Here is a 24,506-nt window from a genome sequence, read left to right as displayed (position 1 = left end):
GGAAAGGTTTCTAGAGTACAAAAATTTTTATTGCAGCTCTTTTCATGGTGGCAAAGAATTGAAAACAAAGGTGTCCATCAAATGGGGAATGGCTCAATAACTTACAATATGGTTGTTTATCCTTCATTATCAAAGAAGACCAAAATGACATACTATGTTTGAGATGAATCATAGTGTGTCCAACTCTGGCTGATCAGATGAGGTCAGAATTCTCTACCACAAGTTGGGCACAAACAATCCATGTGAACACCTGGAATGCTTACTCTAAACTTACTAATGTCATGTTTCCTTTGAGCTGTTTTTCTGCCTTCCTCATAGAGTACAGCCCCTCAATGATGAGGGCATGCCATGCTGGGTGGTCTTGTGCCAGTGTCTCCCATGCTGTATGATCAATTCTAAAGTTTTTAAGAGACCTTCAAGATATCCCAGTAATGCTTCTTCTGACAAGTTATGATATATAAATGTGATGGAATACAGCTCAGCTCTAAGAAACGATGAAGGGTGAAGTTTTAAAGAAATCTGGCAAGACTTGTATAAACTAATATAGTGATGTGAGCTGAACCAGGAAAACAATTTAGGCAATAAGTTCTAATTATAGTATATTATATTATAAGGACAAGTAACTCTACAAAATTTAGGTTTGATCAATACAAGGACCAACTTTAAATCTAGAGAACATGATGAAACCTGCTATCCATTTTAAGGATACCTCAGTACAGAATGAGGCATAATTTTTGAACATAGCTAATGCTTTAAGTATTCCTATTTTTAAGAGATTTTGTTTTCTTGTTTCTCAACTGAAGGGAGGAGTAAGGAAAGGTGAAAGGGAAACAAGACTGAACTTTTCTTTCTATCTTTTGATTCTTACTGGTTGTGTGACCCTGTCCAAGTCATTAAACCTCTCAGTGTTCTACGCTATTGTCTTAGTTTCACTGAAAACGTTAAAGAAGCTGCTAACCCACTCTGATAGAGAGGAGTTTTCTATACTAATAAAATCACAGGTCCAGTCTATATATTTTGCATTCTAATATCCTATTTTGGATTTAACTAGTGTCACTATCAACCCTAGACTACTCCTGAAAATTAAAACTGAATTTCTCTATCTTTATTCTTAATTAAAGGGAGTTGAACCAGACCTTGTCTCTAGGTCACTCACTGGTCTATAATCCTGTTTAAGAAGCAAGGGAAGTCATTTAAACACAACTTTCTTCATGTGAAAAGAAGTTTCATGGCCCTTCTACAAACTTAAAAAAAAATACATTATTTTGATTCTACATTTCATACTACAAGCAACTACCTAGAGGACTACAATAGCAAATTTGAACAAAACACTAAGTGCCTGTCTCTTCTAAGCCGGATGAGGTTAATGACAAAGGAACAAAAATAAATGACAAAAACTAATAAACAAGACATTCTTGTTATTGCCCACTTCTTGCAGTATTAATAAATTGTTTTATCAGTAGTTTTAAATCTAAATTATTACATTTTCAAAATTCTGGAATTCAAACTGAATATCTAAACTATTTTTAAAAAATAGGGTTAAATAATCTGTTAGTTGGCATTCAAAATATCCCACTTGTTTAACATTACAAAATTAAACTAGCTAACCACAACTATGAGGTCTCCTTTAGCATATAACTCACATACATTTTAAGTATCTTCTACATATTAATTTATGATATGAGAAACCTAAGGATAAAACAATGTCCTTGCCCTCAAGAAATTTATAAATTAGTAGGGGGTCATATATTCAAATAAAAATATAACTTGGTGGCTAAAAAAGTACATTATCTAATATATTAACTAATTATCTAACATATATTATCTAATTTAAGCTTCAGAACAATCCTGGCAAATATATTAAAGAAAGTCTAACTTAAGTTTTCTAACTAAATATTAGAGATATTGGGGGATAAGTTGTGGACTAGGTGACATAGGAAAGAAGTCTTAAAGGATAAATGAGATGTTCACAGACGTTTTAGAGAAAAGCACCAAAGTAAAGAGATAGGAAAACTAATAGGGATGTACCCAGATGATACTAAGCTAGATACTAGATGATAACTAGGCTTTAAGGCAAGAAGTTCAAAATAAGTTCAAAGTCCTCCGAAAGATGACTAGCTGTATGTATGACTCTGGGCAAGTCAGTTACCCTTTGTCATATCAGTTTCTTTAACTGTAAAATGGAAATAATAAAAGCCTCCCAAGGTTGTTGAAAGATCAAATGAGCTAATATAAGTTTAATACAATGCCTAGCACATAATAGGTGCCATATAAATTCTAGCTGCTGTTATTATTATTAATGAATAATTATTCTGTTTCTACCAAATGACTTCAAATTATTCTATTACATAAAATAAAAGGTCACAGGTCAGTTATATCAGCATGGCATCCACTCTACTTTCTCCCATGGAAACCTCCCAACTCCTGTATGCCTTCACATACTGTCCAATTTTCTCTGCTATTTTCCTTTAATTTCTCCAAGAAGAATCTGTCCAATTCACTGAAATATTCTCCCTTTAATGTCATGACAATTTCAATACACCATTCTATACAGTTGTCTACTCATTCTCACCGAATTATTGTCAATCTATTCTCCCAGTCAGATATGGCTACCATAATTTATTTGACAATTCTTGTTTGCAAAAAGTGACACCCTTTATAAACAACAACTGGTATTAGGAGAAATATAATTATGGTCTAGTATAAAGAAACTAATATTGTATAATAAAAATCTAAGCCAAATAAAAATCTGAATTATTACAGTAGAGCAAAACACTAGAATGACATGAAAAATGATATCTTTTCCACCAAACTCTAACTTAAAATGTCACTAACACAATTATTAATTTTCTCTCTCTAATTTCTCCACTGCAGGGGCAGAAAAACTATTTCACATTAATATAAGCCTTAGGTAATTCAGTTAGCAATGAACTCAACCTCTAAACTTTTATAACAGCAGCATCAGCATTTTCAACCATATACCATAAAAGGAGTAAAGATTTTTTAGGCTGTTTTACTTCAATTTTAAAATGCTATGTCAGGAGTGAAAATGTCCTCAAGTTCACTTCATTAAAAATTCTATGGAGTCTGAAGCCAACACAATTGCTTTTATAGGAGAACATAAAAACATGTCCTCAAAAAGCAAAGATCATTTTAATGGTACAACACAAATATCAACCACAGAATTTAGATCAGCTGTTAAGCCCACGCATTTTGTATTACACAAATACCCCAAAATGAAAAGAAAATACATTTCTACAAAGAAATTGAATTGAACAAAATAATTGCAATTTCCAGATAATTAGTTTTTCCCTCTTTTATCATGAAAATTTATTCAATTTAAACTGATTTTAAGGAAAAATCTAACATAAATGATTTACTGTCTTCTTAAACAATACAATTAGCATAATTCAACCTTTTCTCCATAACTCCAGATTCATCATTATAAATATTAATGTACTTTGAAAAATATAAAAATATTTTTAATTTTCATGTATGTTAAAATAGTATTAATATACATTTTCAAGACTAGAAGATAGAGCATAATGAAACTGAAAAATAGTCTAACAAAAAGTAATACAATCTTAACAAAAAAAATAAATATATAAAAAATACAAAAATTAACTTTGTGATTAGACTTAATCTTCGTCATTTCATTTTCCTAAAGAGTAATTTTATAGCTTTGCCTCTCTAACTTTAATTTAGAGAGCAGATGTAAACCTATCACCTTCAGTTTGCTATGTATAGAGTGGATTTAAAGTAACTGACAAAATACAATTAAGCATTTTCTACTGGAAACTGACTGGGGAATAAATCTTTGATACCAAAACAGGAGAGATGATGTAAGTAGTAAGCATACTTATAAATAAGACATTATTACATTTTCACTTTTACTCATTCTCCCACATGAAATTCATACAAGCCCTCATCATGGATATTCCTATTTTAATGTCTCTTTAACAGACTTAAATAATTTTTAAGCAAAATGAGTATTTTTCTAAGATAGCTGGTTTCAAGTTTTGACAAAAGGCATAACTTTCAAATGTTCTATTCAACAATGACCCACTTTACTTGACACTTGTGAAATGTTGTAAACAAGTTAAAAATATACTACCTTAAAAACTCTAGAAAGGATGGAGTGAGCCAATATACTTTGAAAATTAACTTTAATGGTTTTTGCTTGGATTATTTTTTAACAAGGCAGTGGGGTTAAGTGACTTGCCCAAGGCCACACAGCTAGGTAATTATTAAGTGTCTGAGGCTGCATTTGAACTCAGGTACTCCTGACTCCAGAGCCAGTGCTCTATCCACTGCATCACCTAGCTGCCCCCAATTTTTGCTTGGATTTTGCAGTGGCTTCAAGTTAGATTACAGATTTTAAAATCTTTTACAAAACTTTAATATGTTATCATCCTCCATAGAGGAAAAAAAATGCTGATGACAAAGTTTTCCTCATTTGCTTCAATTTTAAACTTCAAATAGACAGTGCTTCTCAGTTTACAAAAAGAAAGATTCAATGAAATATAATGGAATACAAAAATGAAACTCTTTCTTGGGAAAACTGGTAATATCTTAGAGTGCTATTTCAGGACTTCTTCATTTAATGTTTCAATGTTCAGTAATCTCCAACAAAATATTTTTTAGGGAGCAACAATAAGCAAGCTCACATAGCCCACATGCCAAAATGACTAAGTACTGCTCTGCATGACAGATAGGGGGTGACACAATGTAGATGCAATTGCAATTCTTATCTCACCTTTTTACTTATATTAGGATAAGAATATTGAAAGCAAAGAAATACAGCTGCAACTAAACCAATATAATAATAATAAAGTTGTTTTCTTCCTTTTATTCCTTCCCCCTACCCCCAAGAAAAACCTCCATATATGCTCTAGTAAACCAAGAGAGAGGGAAGAACGAAATGATAGAAGAGAATATAAAGAGACACAAACTGAGAGGGGCAGAGATGAGGAAGCGACAGAAAGACTGACGAAGAACCCAGAGATAACAGGCACCAGCATTACAACACAAAAACTGCCTTAAGACCTTTCACATAATATTTACTAATTTAGAGAACACAGAAGTGTGTGTGTGTGTGTGTGTGTGTGTGTAACCCAAAGGCCACTATGCTGGCAGTACAGCACAATATTGTTCAATTTGAGGACATGAGATCTGGGTTTGAATTCTTACTGACTGATGCTTCAAAAATAAGACTAACCTCTTGGAGTCAGTTTTCTCATTTGCCAGTTGGTATACCTATCTCACAAATGTATTTATTGATTGTTATTAGTGTTCTGTAAATCCTAATGCACTATATAAATGTGAATTTATTAAAATAATTCCTTAACTAATACTCAAGCATAGAAATTTTAAGAACCAGAACAAAACTTAAAGGTAGTTAACTCTATGTTATTTTAGAGAGTCAAAAAGTGCAACCCATAAAATATATAAAATATCTTGCATAAGGATCACACAGTCAGATAATGGAAAAGCCATAACTAGAACCCAAGTCTCCTTATTTCCAGTCAAGTGTGCCTTATACTACTATAATAACCACAAAAAAAATATAGAATTTTCAATTTTATGAAAAATAATCTAAAATTGAATTTTCAAAGTGAATAATTTAGAAAATGCAAAAATGATTGATATTTCTAAAAATAATTAAATAGTATCAAATGTTTACTGAATAAGTGCTATCAAGTCCCTACACTGATTTAAAGAATAGAGCACAAATAAGTTATTATAATCTAAATCCTTGCAAGAAAGTCTTTTGAAAATGTATCCTTCCAAAAGGAAGAGTTTGGTTGTATAGTACTATAGTGCCATCTAACTGTAAGAATTTTTTTTAAATAAGTCTAATACATAATCACACACACACACACACACACACACACACACCCCTACTAACAGACTATAGTCTAATAGTAACTTCATAATAGTATGTTGCAATTCAGCAGCCAGAATAACAAACAACTGTAAAACAGGAATTTTTACTTTTCTGCAAATAAAATATGTAAGAAAGCATGTCAAACTACAGTATTTTGTCTATAAGTTTTCAATTACAACGTTTTATACAAAATAGAGCATGGAAGCAAATTACTATTTTTAAAATATTTCACTGACCCTAGAAAGGTAGTAATTTTCATCATTTTATTAAGAACTATCTCCTGGGAAGCAAATTTAATGAATATTATATAATTATATATTGAATTTTTATGAAAAAATTAGGTTTCTAGTCATAAAAGTCAACATTCTCATTAAAACTAAATCTAGAGGGGCAGCTAAGGTGGCTCAGTGGATAGAGCACCAGCCTTGGAGTCAGAAGGACCCGAATTCAAATCTACCCTCAGACACTTAATAATTACCTGTGTGACCTTGGGCAAGTCACTTAAGCCCATTGCCTTACGAAAAAAATAATAAATTTAGAGTTGTTATAAACAATTTCCAACAATCAAGGGGGGAAAATACAACTAAGAGAAAAAGATGTTATGTAAAAGTTGTAGAGAAAAATAATAGCTTTCTATAGTTGATATAAAGTAATTGAAGATCACAATGGCTATTTGAGTGAGCAAATGTAAGGGAATAATAGACTGTGAGGCTATCTCTAACCTAAAAAAATAAAGTCCTTAAAGATAATCAGGAGAATGGAAACAGTCCAATCAGAATGGGTGCCAGGAGGGGAAAATTTAGAGAGTGTTAACAATACCATCACAGGATACTTAATACCATCCCTCCCACCCCTCTCCAAACTCCCAACACACACACACTCACTCTCATTCCACTCTCATTTCTTTCTCTTTCTCTTTCTCTCTCTCTCTCTCTCTCTCTCTCTCTCTCTCCCCCCATATTTTAAGTTCCCTAGAAAGCCAGTTATTCCCTGGCCCCTAATCAATGTAGAATACTGGGATAGGTACCATCCTCCTAATTGTAATAGTCTACACCTAGGTTATGCATACATAAACTTCTATAGAGCAAAAACTGCTAGTTAACACTTTTGCTCCAGTACAATGAATCTTCTTCAAGTGCTGAAATGCTTCAATAGCCTTTAAACTTTAAATATAGTTATGAAGCAATAAACTACAGACAAACTGCAGACTTTTCTGAAAGTTCAATTACTGTATACATTTAAGTAGCACTGGGGGAAGAAAATGATACCTATCACTCAAAACTTTACCATGGTAGCAGTAAAATAAAGTTTAGGTGGACTCCTCACAGCAGAGTAACTTGCCCAACTTACTCTGAGATGTTGTATGCATCTATTATGTAAAAAGTTTTACTGTTTTCCAAATACAAAAATAATCTGATACTAGAACACAAGTCATAATTTGTTTTAAAATTTTTCAAAAAACCCTGAACGATGAGAAGGATAAAAGAAGGAAATATGGATTTATGAAACATCTATTAAGTGCCAGGCACTGTGTTGATCCTCATAACAACCCTGGGAGGTAGGTGATACTATTATTGTCAATTTACAGATGAAGAAATTGAGGCAGAAAAGAGATTTAAATGATTTTTCCAGGACCATGGAACATCCAGTAACTGTCTGAAGTCGGATGTGCTTATATTTGTAGGACCAACTCACTCAGTACCTTTCACTTAGGTCTTAAGCAAATTTTAGCTTGTTGATTTGTTTGATGTTGAATTACAAGTTAATATCTATGATACAATGATGATATGGACCTCAATATGACTTATACCCAGAGGTATTTAAGAAAGTCATCATGTTCTAAAGCAGATTAAATAAAAAGGGTACAGGGAGGATGCAGCTTAACTATAAAGTATGGAATTACAGCAAAAAAAAATAGTTAATAATGCTAATAACATTTATATAGCATTTTAGATTTGTAATGTACTTTACAAACATCTCATTTACTCTTCACAAGAACTCTGGGAGGTGGGTGTTATTATTTCTCCAAGTTTGAAGATGAGGAAACTGAGACAGAGATGAAGTGACTTGTCCAGGGTCAAAAAGTAATTCTCTGAGACTCGATTTATCAACTGCCTGTGCTGTTTTGGACTATGAGGAGGGGAAGGACAAGAGAAGAAAGACTTAATATAAAAATCATCACCATCTATAGCTCAACTCTTTAAAAACAGATGTACACAAAAAAGAAAAAAAAAGATGTACATCCCCACAATAAGAATGATATGATTTAATCAATTTTGAAAGCCTTGATAATGACAGTGCATTGTGCCCAGTTAAATGGATATTTCCCTAAAACTATACTATGCATGCTGTACCATTTACAATGAATTTGGCGGGGGGGGGGGGGGGGGGGGGGGGGGGGGGCAGGGAAGAGATCAAGTGATTCCTTACCTGCAGCTCCTTTGAGACTCTCTCTAAGTGGTTAGTTATCTTTTTAATCAGATCACTATACATCTGTTCGGAGTGTTGCTGGCATACACATTTATACACACAGCTGCAGAAAAACAAAAAAAAAAAAACCTTTAACAGTGAAGTGCCTACAAGCAACTTAAACTTAAAGCAACTATGCAAATGGACAGCAGCCAACAGAAAATTAATTGAAACCTTAAAAAACTGGCCCAAATAAGTTTTGACTTTTGCCCTCAAGCAACTTCCAACTAGACCAAAATGTTTCTAAATCTAAGGTTATGACTTGCAAAGATGTTGACAATAAATTGGAAGGGAAATCTAAATTTGTAAATGTCACTAAAAGGCTTATTATACTTTCTCCCTTCAAGAGCACCAGAACAGCATCTGTAAGTGGGAAAGGATGCAAACTATTACATAGCAATTCTCAAGTCACAAACTTTTGGTACATAGCATGATCTTAAAATATTTGTTTTCAAAGAGAAATACACTTAAAATTCAAACAAATAGTTTCAAATGCTAGGAATCTGTGTTCCAAAATGATAATGTTCATCTCCCCACCCCAAAAGAAACTCAGCTTAACCAATTTGCAGTTTACAAGTAAACATATTTTTATACTTTAAAAATTAAATGTATAGCAGTTTACGGGAAGGCACAGAACAAGCTCTGGCTCTGGACTACAGTTGTCTTTCAGGTATATACCATTCTTTATGATCCCGTCTGGAATTTCCTTGGCAAAGATACTATAGAGTGGCTTACCATTTCCTTCTCCAGATCATTTTACAGATGAGGAAACTGAGGCAAATAGAGTGATTTGTCCAGGGTTTCACAGCTATTAAGTGTCTAAGACCATGAAGATGAGCATTTAAATGCATTAATAACTGTGTCTTTTTGTAATTTTTCTATCACTGTCAGCTATCATAGTTGCTAGCAATACCTATTGCCTATCACCTCCATTCTCCACCACTCTAATTTACTGCTTCTAAATTGTAAAGAATCAGGAAATCAGACTACTTGTAGCTCTGATAAATCTGGGTAGAGAAGGGTCAACAGAATCAGAGCAAACTTTCATAGGAAAAAAAGCAAAGAATCATAATTTCTACTGCTGTATTTCTCCAAAATAGAATACTTGATCATCTCCCCTGCCACTCATGTCCCCCCCACCCTAATTTCCAAGTTTTCTATTAATAGCACTATTATTCTCAACAAGATTAAAGTGAGAATCAACTGCCCCTTCTCTTTTTAATCCCCTACATATAAAGGAAGTTGAAATCCTTTCAATTCAACCTCAGCAATAGTTATCCCAACTATTTCTTTCCTTTCACTTCAGGGGCCACCAAACTAATATAGGCCCTTATATTATCTTGGGAAAATGAAGTAAATTTCTGATTCCCTTTCTTCCCACCACTTACTTCTCTGATCCATCCTCTACTCCCAACAAAATTCTAATCTATCCTCCACTCCCAACAAAACTCTTCCTCATCTCAAAAGCCTGTGGGGAGGTCCCACTGCCTATCAAACAAAATACAAAGTTCTCAGTCTGAACTTTTAAAGCCAATCTATTTATAGTCTTTATGTCACACTTTAGCCCTTTTACTTTGTCTAGGTTTCAAATGATTATACACCATTCCTCAATCTCGATTTACCCATAACCTCTATACATTTGTAGATGTGACTTATCTAAAATGCCTAATCTTCAATTATTTAATCCTTCCATCCCTGAAAGACCTGCTCAATCACAAACTCCACCATGCAGCTTTCCCTGATCCCTCAACTAGAAATCCACTTACATCTCATGTCATTCTGTATGTACCTTCCCTACAATGAAATGTTTATTAATGTGTTTGTGGCATATATCCTTTAATATATTATAATCTTAGAAGGGGTTATGTTAGATTTTCATCTTTGTATCACCTTAAACATAGTAATTATGTTTGTAAATTTTATGTTTATGTTGATAAATTGTAATTGAATGGTCTTTGTAGCAGCTTTTTGGGGGGGTTATTTTTTTACTCATCTATGTTTTTAACAACATTCTAGATAGTTGAAATGGGGATGGGAAAGGAGATTGATGTCCAGATAAACTGTTTATTACTTTACTTCAATATATATGTAAAACACTTGCAACTGAAAAGCAACTATTAAAATTTTCATCCAAATTTCATTTAATCTAGATCCATTATACAACAGAAGTTGTGGCTATAAAGCAACAACCTTTCTTGCCTAACTTGCTAGGAAGGTGCCTGCATATTAGCCCTACTAGTTAGCCTTAAGAGGAATTACAGTTTCTCTTAATTTCCCATGAAAACTGAACATAAAGATGTTAAAAGTGTCCCATCCTAAGTCCTATCCTACCTCCTAACTGAGGAAGACAGTAAATAGCATTGGTATAAGACAACAAACCTTTGGAAAATGAATTAATTGGGAAGGAATTAATAGGAACAAAGCTGGAAAGTGAACAATTTCTGACAACTCTTGTCAATTAAGTTAGAAGGTGATTATAAAGTTTAGCTACCAGGAGTTTGGAAGCAAGGCTATTTTGTAGAGCAGTTAGTATTAGACTGGCAAGAATGAAGTGAAAATCCTGGCAGGATCCAAATCATAATAGCTGATTTCTTTTCCCCCTTTCTGTATCCCCAGAGTTTTATTAGCACAGTGTCTGAGTAGGTGCTTAATCAGTACCTCCCTATTGGTGCCACATTTCACTTCATTCTTGACCAAACTCTCTCAAACACTTCTTATCTGCAGCTTTAGTACTCTAGAACAAACCCTTCTTCCCTTTGCTCAGCTCCACCTATAAGAAGTCATCTTCCCCCATCAGAATATAAGATCCCTTAGGGTCTACAACTCTTTAAATGCTTTTACTTTGTTTCACCAACCTTTAGCACAGTGCTGGGCAAGTAGACTATCTATGTATATTAAGCCTATGTGAGGCTAATAAGATGCATGTTTCAAACATTTTAGATAGAAAAAATGTCCACAAAACAAAGTAAAGACTGACAGATTGCTTTCCGTGGGGGAGGGGGGGAGTAAGATTGGGGGGAATTGTAAAACTCAAATAACATCTTTAATAAAAATAAATTTTAAAAAATGTCCATAATGGCTACTCCTATAAATCTGGGAATAAAGAATTTGACTCTTGTACCCTTGAGGGCTAGAAAGAAACCAACTTTCTCGGAACAAAAAAATCTGTCAGTCACCAGATAACTCACTGCAAAGAACACTAAGATTTTAATGGGCTTCAATCTAGAGTGAGGAACTCTGATATCTGCAAAGAAAGTAGAGCAAGGCGGGGGGCGGGGGGGGGGGGGAATGAAACCTAGATTGAAGTAGAATTCTGACAACACCTCTGAGAAAGATTTTGGATGAGGACAGATAATAATTTTGTAGTTTGTGAAATTGACCAAATTACACTACAAATATGAATTAAAAACTATCTCATTTAAATTACAAATAGACCAATAAATACATCATGGTTAAAAAAAAATTCAGTCCTTTAAAGATGGTCTTACCTGTATATCTGTTCATATGATATAGGGATATAGTCACCAGGACTCTGAGTTAAAAGCTGATCTATGGCACCATCCAATTTTGGCCAGTATGTGCTCTTATAATCTTCAATAGTTATAACATTCATTACTAAAAATAAAAAAAATCATTTTCAAATATGGCATTTAAAATTGTGAACCAATTTCATTATGATACTTTTGGATATATCTGATCTACTCCCCATTTGAACTTGACCTGTATTTTCAAATCATGACTCCATTCCTAATATCCATCCCATTTCAACAAAAAAGAAAAATTGTCAAATCATTGATTTAAAATAGCTATCAATTATGCTTCAAAAAAATAATATCCTGGAAATTAAACAGTTCATCTTTGACAATTAAAGTATTTGGCAAATTCGGCTGATATCATTAGTTTCTCTTGCTCCTTTTCCCAAAGCTTCAGATGCCATTAAAATGTTCTCAAACTCTAATTCATAATCCATTCACTATAACTAAGAAGGCAAATATACTCCTATTGGTATACTTTAAAGTTCAAAAGAAGGTAAGATCAAATACCCAAAAATGAACTCAGAGCAGGAATGGGGAGACTAAGTGTCCATGATAATTTAGAGATAGTCTTCAAGAATCCTGCTGAGATCTGTGACAGAACCTGAAGCAAATACCTCAGAGCCCTTACAGTGATTAACACTAATATTACAAGGGAAAAAGTCAATAAGAATAATATTACTCTGACAGTATTGTTGACAGATAACCCTTTCCTTTAGATTTACTATTTCACTTCAAGCTTTCACATTTTTTTCCAAGTTTTTTTTTTCCCCACACACACAATTCTAAAAGGTGAATCATTATTAGTTCTGCTCCAAAGATGAGATGACTGTGAGAGGATAATGCCCAAAATGAAACTAAAAAAGGTAGAGCTAAGCACAAAATTTCCTATTTAAACATCTACATGATAATTAGACAATATCTTATCATGTTAAAAGACATTTCTTCTCAAATAACAAAACCTACAACTTAAATAAGAAAACAAATTTACTGAGGATAGATTTTTACTAAGAAGCAATATATTAAAATCTTGTTATAGTAGTGTTATAACATTCTAAATTTCATTCTAAATTCAAAAAGTATATCACATTTTCACAACTGCTATGTTTCAGGGATATTTCCAAAGTTACTTTTAAAAATAAAAGCAGGAAGCGAGAACTTTAATGATTAATTCCACATCAAACAAAAGCTAAAAAAAAAAAATACTTAATTGCTGATAACTACCTCAATATTTTTTTTACTACCCAAGAGCTAGGAAATCAATTTGACTGGGCCAGTATCCCACTCAGCAAAAAGGTTAGATTGTGTATTTTCTGACTCTTAGGTTTGTGATCCTTTTGTGAATGAATTATAAATGTCAACTAAATTCCAAGCTAACCCCTGCCCTGCTAAAGTTTTCTTCTTAGTAAAACCATCAAGATTCATTGTTGAGCCCAATGAGTAATAAAAATGTGCAAACCCTTTGATCCAGCAATACCACTACTGGGTCTATACCTTGAAGAGATCAGGAAAAAGGTTAAAAAAAATCACTTGTACAAAAATATTCATAGCAGCTCTGTTTGTGGTGACAAAGAACTGGAAATTGAGTGGATGTCCATCAATTGGGGAATAGCTAAACAAATTGTGACATATGTATGTTATTGTTCTATTAGAAACCAGGAGGGATGGGGATTCAGAGAAGCTTGGAAGGATTTGCATGAACTGATGTTGTTGAGCAAGATGAGCAGAACCAGAAAAACATTTTACACCCTAACAGCAACATGAGGTTGATGGACTTAATGGACTTGCTCATTTCACCTGTTCAACAATCAGGTACAATTTTAGGGTATCTTCAATGGAGAATACCATCTGTACCCAAAGAAAGAATTGTGGCATTTAAACTAAGAGCAAAGACTATTACTTTTAATTTTTTTAAAAAAAAAAGGTATCTTAATATGTTATTTTGCTATCTCATATTTTATTTTTTCCTTAAGGATATGATTTTTCTCTCAGCACATTCAATTTTGATCAATAATAGCATGGAAACAATGCAAAGACAATCAGACTGGCTTCTGTGGGGAGTGAGGGGAGGAAAGTGAGATTGGGGAGAAAAATTGTAAAATTCAAAAAACAATTTTAAAAAGTAAAAAAAGATTGATTGTTGAAAAAGTTATCAGAGCAGCAGAACTTAAAATGGCAAGTATCACAAACACAGCAACATGGTTTATTTCCCATGGCTTAGTTGATGGGAACAGTATTGCTACCCAAAGGAAATACTTATCAATTTGGGTTCAGTTCTATATGACAAAATCTCTAGAGTAAAAATAAAATTAAAGTAACAGTAAAGAGTGTGTATCATTTCCTCATTCTCTAATCTTAACTTGATAGTTGATTTTCTAAAATCTGCTAGCCTAGCTCATGCAATTTTATAGTCAATATTTTCAGTCAGAATAACAGTTTTGAATTTTATACCAAGATTTTAATTTCATGACATTTTAAAAATCTTTGACTTTTATCCACAAAAGGCTTTTTTGGGGGGTTTACTACTTCTCAAAAAGAAAAGGGAGCTATAATTTACATAATGGAGACTTCATTATTTTAAAAATTAAGTGAAAAAAAAGACTTGGATTTCTGGGACAGTTCTCTCAAGCTTCTTGAGGTTTTTTTTTTTGACTGCTAAATCTGGATTAATTATCCAAGTCACTTATAAAAATGTTAAGCAGTGCAGGTCCAAGCACTTCACCAGAAACTTGCTCCCAACCATTAACAAATAAGTCTAAGTATTATCCCAGTTTCAAATAGACCTAAGTATATTACTGATGCTCAAGAAATAACTCTCAAATTCTTTAATAAAATTTAAGAACTATACTTACAGCATTTCCTTGATCCCAAATATATGCATACATGTACATACATTTAGTCTAGCATGATGTAATAAGAATCTTGACAAAAATGATTAGCAATGTACTTAGTAAAAAAAATATTTCTGTTATAGCAAGAAACATATTTATTGTCTACAACAGACTTCAAGACCCTAGGATACAAACACAAACAATGAAATCATCCTTACTCTCAAGGAGTTTGTATCAAATAGATATTTTATAAAGTGAAAAGTATGGTTTATTTCAAATATAATACACTTACTTATCACTCAAGTGATTCAGACCAGAAATCATATGATAAATTTGGGAGTAGGTAGAACTGGTTAAAATACATTTGGCAGTTTATGAGGTTTTAGAAAAACCAGATTACTAGTAATTAGATAACGATTAAAATATAATTTATTCCAACATAAATAAAAGCATTCTCAATTCCCACACAACTTCAGAAATCCTTGCCAAATTAAATGTTTATATATCAAACAGTCTGAGTTTAGATATCAACATGTAAGTTGAAGCCATTCAGTAAAGTAGCTAACTAGTTTGGTCCTGCCTGTTAAACCAAGTTACCTGGGAAAACAATGAGAGTCCATAATATCTTTTGTAATTGCCTAGATTTTCACAATTTATCAGTTTTAAATTTTAAAAGATTCAAATTGGCTGGTTCAACTTTTAGCACAGGGATTAAATTAAACTGGTTCAGAAATCATAGAAAATTTTAATAATTCAGACTTGGTCGGTCTTAACTACAGTAGTGGACTCATTGCCACTGCCACTGCCAATTTACTTCTATATCATTCTACTCAATCTCAGCAACTCCTGAAAAGTCAGCCAGTGGTCACTGTTAAATATTCCATGAAAAACTAATATCATAACTCCAAATTTTAATCTTTGAAATCTTTTGACTATCATCAACATGTCTCATCAGGCAAAGCTCAGACAAGTCTAAACAATTTCAAATGAAACTTCAAGTAAGAGTTGCAAAAGCATACCTTCTTCCTAAATGGCAAGCACAAAGGAAAAAAAAAAAGGAATGGAGCCACTAGAAGCTATTTTTACTATTTTGGCCCTGGCAATATCACTTCATTCCCTTAGTCAAATTTAGAGAGCCACAAAATCCTACCCACTCATCCCCTCTAAAATTAAAAAAAAATTTTAAATGTCCATAATTTGCAAGTGTCACCTTTAAGTACACAATGGGGCTATGATAATTTTAGCTACATTAGACTCAAGGCAAATTAATACTGGCCCGAAATTTTATTTAGGCTCATCCTACAATCATTGTCACAAATGTGATGAGTATCCAGATCAATTCTATTCATCTATAGCATGCCAAGGAAATTGGGATTGGTCTCAAGGTTCCCTCCCGTTCCAAATCTACAATCCTATAATAATGTACCAGAAAGAGTTTAGTTTCTGATTTGCTTTTTATGATCTCAAGCAAAAACTTCAACATAGCCCTCTCAATTGTAAATAAAATCCCAAGAGGTTGGGTATTTCAGATTTCTCATACAAGGGAGAAGGATCTACCTAAACAAAATAAAATAATATAAGTTAAAGACAAAAAGGAAAAAAAGATTGGCAAGCAACTCAGTCAATTACAGAGTTGTTAAGCCCCCCCAAAAAAAGGCAACATAAATTCATAAACTTAAATCAATAGGCTATTAGAAATAATGTTATCCAAACCCCTCATTTAATGGATGCAGAGACTCCATGGTCACACAAATTGACCCAAGTTCCTGACTTCAATATTCTTCCCACTACTCCACTCTGCCTCTTGAGCAAGTTAAAATATGAGAAAAAATGTTTTAGAAGGATTAGTCAAAAACATATATATATATGTATATATATATATATATATACACACACACATACACACACATACACACACACACACACACACACACACACACACACACACAGATAGGAGGTTGTGGAGGATGACCATTAAGATTACTACAATAATATAAATATTAAGTAAAACAAAGGCTGGAAGGTCCCTTCCTACTCTAAGGCATAGGAATTTGGCCTGGAGTGGCAGCACTAAGAATAAGAAGGGTTTGGACACATTCCAAAAGAGATAAATAGGTACTAGTAAAAAGTTTGAAATAAATTGAAATGGGAAGTAATCCCAGCTCTACTTTCTGTAGGACTTTAAGTTTTTCTTGTTTATAATATGAAAGACTTAGACTTTATGATGAACCTAAGGTTCCTTTCTGACTCTAAATTCATGATCCTGAACTTCCAAGATTTCTAATCCGGGAGACAAAAGACAAACTGACCACTGGAATACCTAAGAAGAAATGGTTTCTGAGGAGAGAAGCAATTTGAAAATACAAATTCTATTTTGTTCCTTGATGAACCCAATTCATCTCAAACTCTTCAAATAAACTGTCTTACAGGGTGCTGAAAAAAAAACTGGATAGGGACACAGATTAAAGTATGGGAGATAGAAATTTAGGAGAGATCTTCAGAGAAGAGAAAGAAAAAAAAATTACCAGCAAAGGAGAAACAAGAATGTGCTCTGGTTCTGTCATGAGACAACTCCTCCATCAACTTTAGTATAATTACATAAGGTCTTAGTAGAGAAAGAGAAAGACTAGGGAGTTTCAAAGTAATACATGTAAAGAAGTAGAACTAGAGCATAAATCTTCTGCATTTTTAAGCCCACCACTAACCTGACACTAGACTTTGTCTCAGCAGTATCTCTAGGGGCACTTTTCTCAGTCCTCATTTTCCTGACCTCTCTGACAACCAACCACTCCTCCTTGAAACTCTCTTCTCACTTGACTTCCACAGTTTTGTGAATGTTTGGTTATCCTCGTTTTTTTTTTCAAACTTTATAGAATTTCAATGAGGAGTGGATTAGTCAACTTCAGTTGCCATAGAGGAGAATGAAAAATAAGAAAAGTTTCCTAAATTTATAAAGAAATCAGTCAACAATGACTTTTTAGAAAAAATAAAAATGAAGTAATAGATATGTATAATAATGATTATTATACATGTAGTTCATAGTTTTTTATATACAGCTTAAACAATCCAAATATTCTACTGCTCTGATATATTCAAGGCACAAAAGTCAAGTGTTAGGGTAACCCTCAAATTTATTAGAATTTTAAAAGTAGAAATTTTTTATATTTGTTTTTATATTTTATATGTTTTAAATGTCTTTAAAATCTACATCATTTCAGTTTCTTTCTGATAATGAAAACTAAGTTCTTTTGACATTTTTAGTACAATATGGGATTAATAATTGTTTCTAAAAGGGAAATAAAATCATTTAAATCTACTTTCTGCATTATTAAAAAAAACACTATCATGCCCCACTTATTGCTCTTGCTTTTTTGCCAAGTTACAAACCAAATCATTGCAGATATGTTACTAAGTCCCAAGGAAACAAAAACAGTTAAAAGTAAGCTAAGAAAGACTATTCTAAGAGGTTTCTTAGTATTTATTTTTGCTTTTTTTTTTGAGCAATATTGAATATAGAAATTCTGGACAAAGCAAAAATCTCTGAATTTATTGTAAAGACTTGGTTCAAGCAAAATGTTTCCTAAGAGCACAGGGTATCTGACAAGATTAAACAAAATTTACATATTTCCTCTTCCATCAGATTCCTTTAGTCCTCTCTATACCCTTTCTCCCACCAATGATGATAATAGGTAAGTTCTGGGAGCAAATTCTAACTCTGCTATTTAGTGATTTTGGCAAAAGTCCCAATCTCTTGGGGCCTTAAGTTTCAGATGTAATATGCAGAGGTTAGACAACATTTCTAAAATCTTTTCCATATCAATATCATATATAATCTACATTTCCGACAGTCTAATATTCTAGCTACTTGAAAGGCCTCAGTAGACTTCCCTCACTCCAACTGATACTTCAGAAGACAATACACTTGAAAATTGCACAGAAAACATGTTCTTGTCCAGTCTTTTCCTTTAAGTTTGCAGGTCTCACTTAGATATGGTTGTTTTCTGCTGAGGAGAAGTCTTGGAATTTGATAAAGTTTCACTAAGTATTTTTAAGAATGGAAAGTTGCTTATGAGAGCCTGCCACTTTCTACAATTGGCAAGATCATCATCTGAGTTCTTCTGGAACAGCTACTGTATGACACAACTATGTACTTCTAAAGTTACAACATGGTTCTTTAGACTGTAATGTAGCAATGTGAAGTGAACACAATCTCTACAAGATAGTTAAAGGAAAAGCACGGGATCATCAACCTTTGTATGGACTAGATACCAAGGTTCAATTCAAATATCAAATTTAGCAAAAAAAAATTACTAAAAGTTGATTCATCATTTGAATTGCTAGATGTCATACTTAAAGTTCTGATAATTGCTTATCTTTCATAGTACTAATTTAGAGGTGACAGGACAGTTAAGTTGGGAGAGAAATAGGCTGAGTCAAGGTTGACATAGGTTCAAGTCCTGTTCCCGACACTTCCTGGATAGATTTAAGCCAGTTGCCCCAGGCAACTCTCTAAAACTAGTAGATGCAGAGAAACTTCTTTTCTCCATTGGTAGGAGTTTTCTACAATGAGAAATTATAGATCTTGTCCAAAAATTAAATAGTAAGAAACAAATTGGATTTGAAGCCCTGGCTTTGTTATTTAATACTTGTACAGTGATGGAAAAGTTACTTCAATACAAGTCTGTTTCATCCGTAAAATGGGAAAAATAAAAATGATACTACTTGAAACTATGGTGAGATTATGTACTTTCAAGGGCTTTGCAGTAACAATCTAATAAATCTTTGCAGAGTAAATCTGAAACATTAACTCCTATCAAAAATTCACTAAAAAAGATTTGATGTTTCTATAACTTTGAATCTGAAAGGTTAGGATCTTAAGGAATTCTCTATAGCCAAAGTCAATCAATCCTTCCCTCTTATAACACAATCAATGAGTGAAGAAGTCAGTCCTTTTTTAGTCAAACTTAGACACTGTACATAAAGATACAATGAAGCAGGTGTTGACAATTATCCTACAGTAAGACTAAACATACCAATAGTGAATGGAGTCTATCTACATTTTCAGTTGACAAACCTCAACGAAGTCAAATATTGGCCTAAACCAGAGAAGCAAGACATGAAAATCTTTGGTGTTAGTTACACAAGACTGAAAGAGGTCAAGCTAGCAACCTAACATCTAATATTTAGATTACAACAATGTGCCAAAAGTTAGAGTGAAAAAAGATTAAGAAATGTTAGGAAAACTTGCATTTTGGAACTAGCAAGCAGAGATCAACATAATTAGCTCCAGGTCAAGTTGGATCCATAAAGCTTACAGACAAGGAATTGGACCTTCTGCAAACAATACATCCAGCTTTTTCAGGAAGTTTCATCAGTGTCATCTTAGAGCAGGGCTTCTTAACTTTGTGTCATGGAACCCTACAGAAGTCTATGGACCATTTCTCAAAGTAATCTTTTTAAATGCATAAAATAAGGATGGCACAACAGATGGAGCACCAGCCCTGGAGTCAGGAGGACCCGAGTTCAAATCTGACCTCAGACACTTAAAAACTGCCTAGCTATGTGACACTGGGCAAGTCACTTAACCCCACTGCATTGCAAAAATAAAATAAATAAAAATAAAATAAAATACAGAGGATTACCAAGGAAACCAATTATGTTGAAATGTGTTTATCGAATTAGAAAAAAAATCAATAAAATAATTTCCTTAAAGTAATGCTTGATTGGCAGAGGATCACCAACAATGTCTTAGAATGCAGCCTCTTTCAAACTTGCCTTTTTTCAAATCTACATTTTTTAGGCTTTTTTTGCAAGGCTAATGGGGTTAAGTGACTTGCCCAAGGCCACACAGCTAGGTAAATATAAGTGTCTGAGATGGGATTTGAACTCAGGTCCTCCTGACTGCAGGGCCGCTGCTCTATCCACTGCGCCACCTAGCTGCCCCTCAAATCTACTTTTTTAAAAAGGATAATGATTGTGGTGGCACAGCTCCACTGGACCAAACACGCAGAAATAGTTAACGGTAAAATATCAGTTGTAGGGAGTGATGAAAAGAGGCAACTACAAGGATAGACTGGAACCAAGAACGTAAAGACATAAGACAACGTCAGTGGTGCTTTACAGCTATAAAATACCTCTGCATGAGATCAACCGGTGCACAAACCTATCATTTATCACTCAGAAATGAAGTTCAGTCCTAGCAAGCATTTTAAGCAACCGGTAAGACAAACTGCCAAAAGGGAATACATATATGTTCATTAAGGTCTGATTGCGTTAACTGACCTCTTTGCAAATAGATACAACTCCCCTACAAAATGATGTGGCAAAACCTTATTCAGGACTTACCAAAGGAAAAAAAAAATCCCCTGAATTCCAAATCAAATGACTTTCAAACATCTCCTAATTAGAACAAAATGAAATGAAATCAAAAACGCTTTTGCCTGCACTCGTTTTCGTTTATCTTCAACCTGAGTATTTTTCATATTCATGTGTTAACACTAAGCATCAAAAGAAAATTTTCTTAGCTGTGGTACAAGTCGTTCAGCCAACCTGCCTACTGTGAGAAGTGCTTCCGTGGACCTTATTAGAAATTCAAGGATTTTTTCCACCACAATCAACATCATCTTTATTGGGGGGGGGAGCAATATGATCCATTATCAGTAAAATTTGTATCATGCTATAATGAGGCACTGTAATTCAGTCAAATATTTGCTCTACATAGCAAATTGGGCAATTATAGCACAGCTGCAGAAAATTAATCAGTAACTGGGAACCTAGTCTCAAAGTTGCTTCGCCAGATGCCACTGAAAACAAACTCCTTTGAATGGCCAAAAAGAACCAAACTAGACTAGCCCCGTTATGACGGGCGCCTCTCCTCGAGAAGGCGCTTTTCCAACACCGAGGAGATCCGAGGACCCCCATGTCGGGTACCGGGTGGGTCAAGCTTGGAGCGCCAAGCCCAGGGCCGGCCGCGCGCGGGCCGGGCCGGGCCAGACAGGCCGGGCCGGGCCGGGCCCTCCCCCACCCCGGGACACACGCGGGCCGCGGCCCCGGGGCCCGGCGCGGACTCACGGAACTTGGACGTGGACGTGTTGATGTTGATGGTGGCGCCCGGGGGGGCCGCGGCGGCCTTGGCCGCGTCGCAGCCCTTCAGCATCATCATCGTCACGCCGTTGGGCTCGGCCGGCGGCCCCGGCCCTTCCTTGGGGCCCTTCCTCTCGGGGGCCGCGGCCGGCACGGCCAGCAGCGGCGCCCCCGGCGGCTCCCGGGCCGAGGACGAAGAGGCCGGGGCCGGCGGTTGGGGCGGCGGTTGCCGCCGGTACCCGTCCATGGCGGCCTCCCAGTTGTTGTGGTTCTGGTCGTCCATCATCGCCTCGTAGCCGCCGCCGCCGCCGCCCTCCTCCTCCTCCATGCTCTCCTCCATGGCTCCGGCCCCGGGGCGCCTCGCGGGACGCGCCCTCCGCCGGCTCCGCGCGCCCGCCGCCCGCGACACCTGCCGCCTCAAGCCCGGGGCGGGGGCCGCCGCAGCCTCATGGCGGCGCTCACATCGCGGAGGGGCGGGGGGGCGGGCCGAGCAGTCCGGGAGGCCGAGGGAGGGCCGGGGGGCGTCGGGGGAGACTCGGGGAGACCGGCGCTGGCGGCGGGTCCCGAACGGCCGAGCCGTAAAGCCGCCGGGCCGCTCACGACATTTTACAGCAGCTCCGGCCGGCCGGGGGGGGGGGAGGGAAGGGGCGAGAGGAGGAAGGGAGGAGGGAAGCCGGGCCGGCGGAACACGTGGTGCGGGCGGAAGGGAAAAGGAGGAGGGGCCGGGCCTCCATCGTGCGCCCCGCCCCCCCCGGGACACTATTGGCGGGCGGATCGGCAGGAAGGCTTCGCGGGGGTCACGTGTCGAGGGGACGGCGTAGCGCGGCTTCGGCGGAGCTCCGCCCCCCGGCGGCGCCGCCCGCGACGAGCTCCGCGGCACGTGACGGAGGAAGCGAACTGCGTTTGCGCAATCCCTGGAGCTGGAAATCGATGAAGGGGGGGGGCTCGATGGCTTCTGGCCCCGCCCCGTCCCCCGCGGTTGCCGGGACAACGCGGCCTGGACAGCTCCGCCCACACAGAGGCTCCCCTCCCTGCTTGCCTTGCCGCTTCGGGGGGCCGTCACCCCTGCGGCGCCAGTCCGGGCTGATAGTTTGTGTAGCGACGGAGCTCCAGATCTGCCATCACCCCCCTTCGTCTCAGGGCATCCAAGTCCCGCCGATGGGACCTGGGGCTGGGAGGAGGGGAGGCGGCGAAGCCACGGGACGTGCCCAAGGTCACAGCAGCTAGGCAGTGGCAAGTGTCTGAGGCCGCACTTGAACTCAGGTCCTCCAGATTCCAGGGCCGGTGCTCTATCCTAGCTGCCCCTTTTACCCAAGTCCCAGCGGCTTATTGAGGCTGCTGATGTCCCTGATGTTTGTCCTTCATTCTTGAAGACCGGGACACCAGGGCTGACGCCTTGACAAGCCATGGAGAGGATTTGAGTGAGGGGCTGTGGTGTGGTGGTGGGATTCCTCAGACATCTAGAGACAGAAGAACCTTAGATCATCTAGAGTCTAGTCCGGCTCCTGTATTTTAAAAAGGAGCCGCCGGAGGCCCGCTTCCTCTAGATAGGAACATTCATCAAAAATAAAAAGTGTAAACCCTAAGTGATCCTTATGAAAACCAATTAGTGAGTGAGATGCAAATTTTAAAAAAATTCTGAGGTTTCACTGCACACCTTGAAAATTGTCGAGGATGATCAAGAAAAGGAAGACAAGTCATTGAGAGATAGTCCAACTATGCACTCGCCTGGGCCTGCCAGTACTGAGCTAGTCACTAGGCCCAGTATTGCGGATGTGAAAGAGAAAACTGCCAGGTGTACAAAGAGAACGGTGTATGCATATATACCACAGATGCCAAATATAAAGTGATGAGGAAGTGAGAACAGGAAGAAGCTGGGTTTGAGTTAGGACTTAAGACAGCCGTAAAGAGGCTGGAGATAGAATACTGCATTTGTTGGTTTGGCTGGTAGAGAATAATATGATAGTCTAGAACCAGCTTGTGAAGGACTTTAAATGCCAAAGAGCAGAATTTGTATTTTATCCTCTAGCAGATAGAAAGGCACCAAGAACTTTTAGAGCAAGGAAGTGACACAGTCAATCCTGTGCTTTAAGGATATCAATCTGGAGCAGCACCGGCCCTGGAGTCAGGAGTGCCTGAGTTCAAATCTGACCTCAGACACTTAATAATTGCCTAGCTGTGTGCCCTTGGGCAAGCCACTAACCCCATTGCCTTGCAAAAAAAAAAAAAAAAAAAATAACAATCTGGTTATACTGTGGGGGACATATTAGAGAAGAGAAAGACTTTGCATAGGAAATCCTAATCTAAAGTAGAAACTACACAAGTAGAAGAGGACAAGAGAGAGAGAGAGGGAGGAGAATCAAAACTAGAGTCATGATTGGAGGTGGTAAGTGATTATGAAAAGTCCAGGATGATTCTGAACTAACAGACTTGGTTGTCTAGGATTGCGGTGCTCTTGATAAGAAAAGCGATAGGGGTGGATTTGGAGGTAAAATACGTTCTTTTTTGTATATATTGATTTTAAGGTAGAGATGTGGGCTTGGAGTTCTCCACAAAAGTCAGACAGAAACAAATGTCTGACAAGCATCAAAATATTCATGGCAGCAATCTTTCAGCATGCAAAGAACTAGAAACAAAACGGGTATCCATTGGGAAATGATTGAAAATATTTGGTATATGAATATAAAAGAGACTTTCTAAATA

General features: G+C 36.5%; 1 protein-coding gene across 4 annotated transcripts in view; it reads right to left on the bottom strand.

Moving 5' to 3' along the window:
- CACUL1 (CDK2 associated cullin domain 1) overlaps positions 1 to 22,215 on the bottom strand; it is an 80,719-nt gene extending 58,504 nt beyond the window's left edge. Inside the window, exons 1-3 of one of the 4 annotated variants that reach the window (XR_012477870.1) lie at positions 21,792 to 22,213; positions 11,845 to 11,971; positions 8,318 to 8,420 (exon numbers count right to left, since the gene is read on the bottom strand). Coding sequence is in view for 3 of the 4 variants with exons in the window: in XM_074233552.1 (XP_074089653.1) it covers positions 8,318 to 8,420; positions 11,845 to 11,971; positions 21,792 to 22,143 (582 nt within the window). In the remaining variant the exon portion in view is untranslated. Of the gene's footprint in view, positions 1 to 8,317; positions 8,421 to 11,844; positions 11,972 to 21,791 lie in introns of all 4 variants that reach the window. The other 3 variants (XM_074233552.1, XM_074233550.1, XM_074233551.1) reach the window with 3 other exon arrangements.
- Positions 22,216 to 24,506: the final 2,291 nt, after the last annotated feature.

The sequence above is a fragment of the Macrotis lagotis genome, chromosome 4 (assembly GCF_037893015.1).
Source record: "Macrotis lagotis isolate mMagLag1 chromosome 4, bilby.v1.9.chrom.fasta, whole genome shotgun sequence".
In the NCBI taxonomy this organism is placed as follows: domain Eukaryota; kingdom Metazoa; phylum Chordata; class Mammalia; order Peramelemorphia; family Peramelidae; genus Macrotis; species Macrotis lagotis.
Note: the sequence above shows the minus strand (reverse complement) of the source record. Positions and strands in the feature narration are given on the sequence as shown.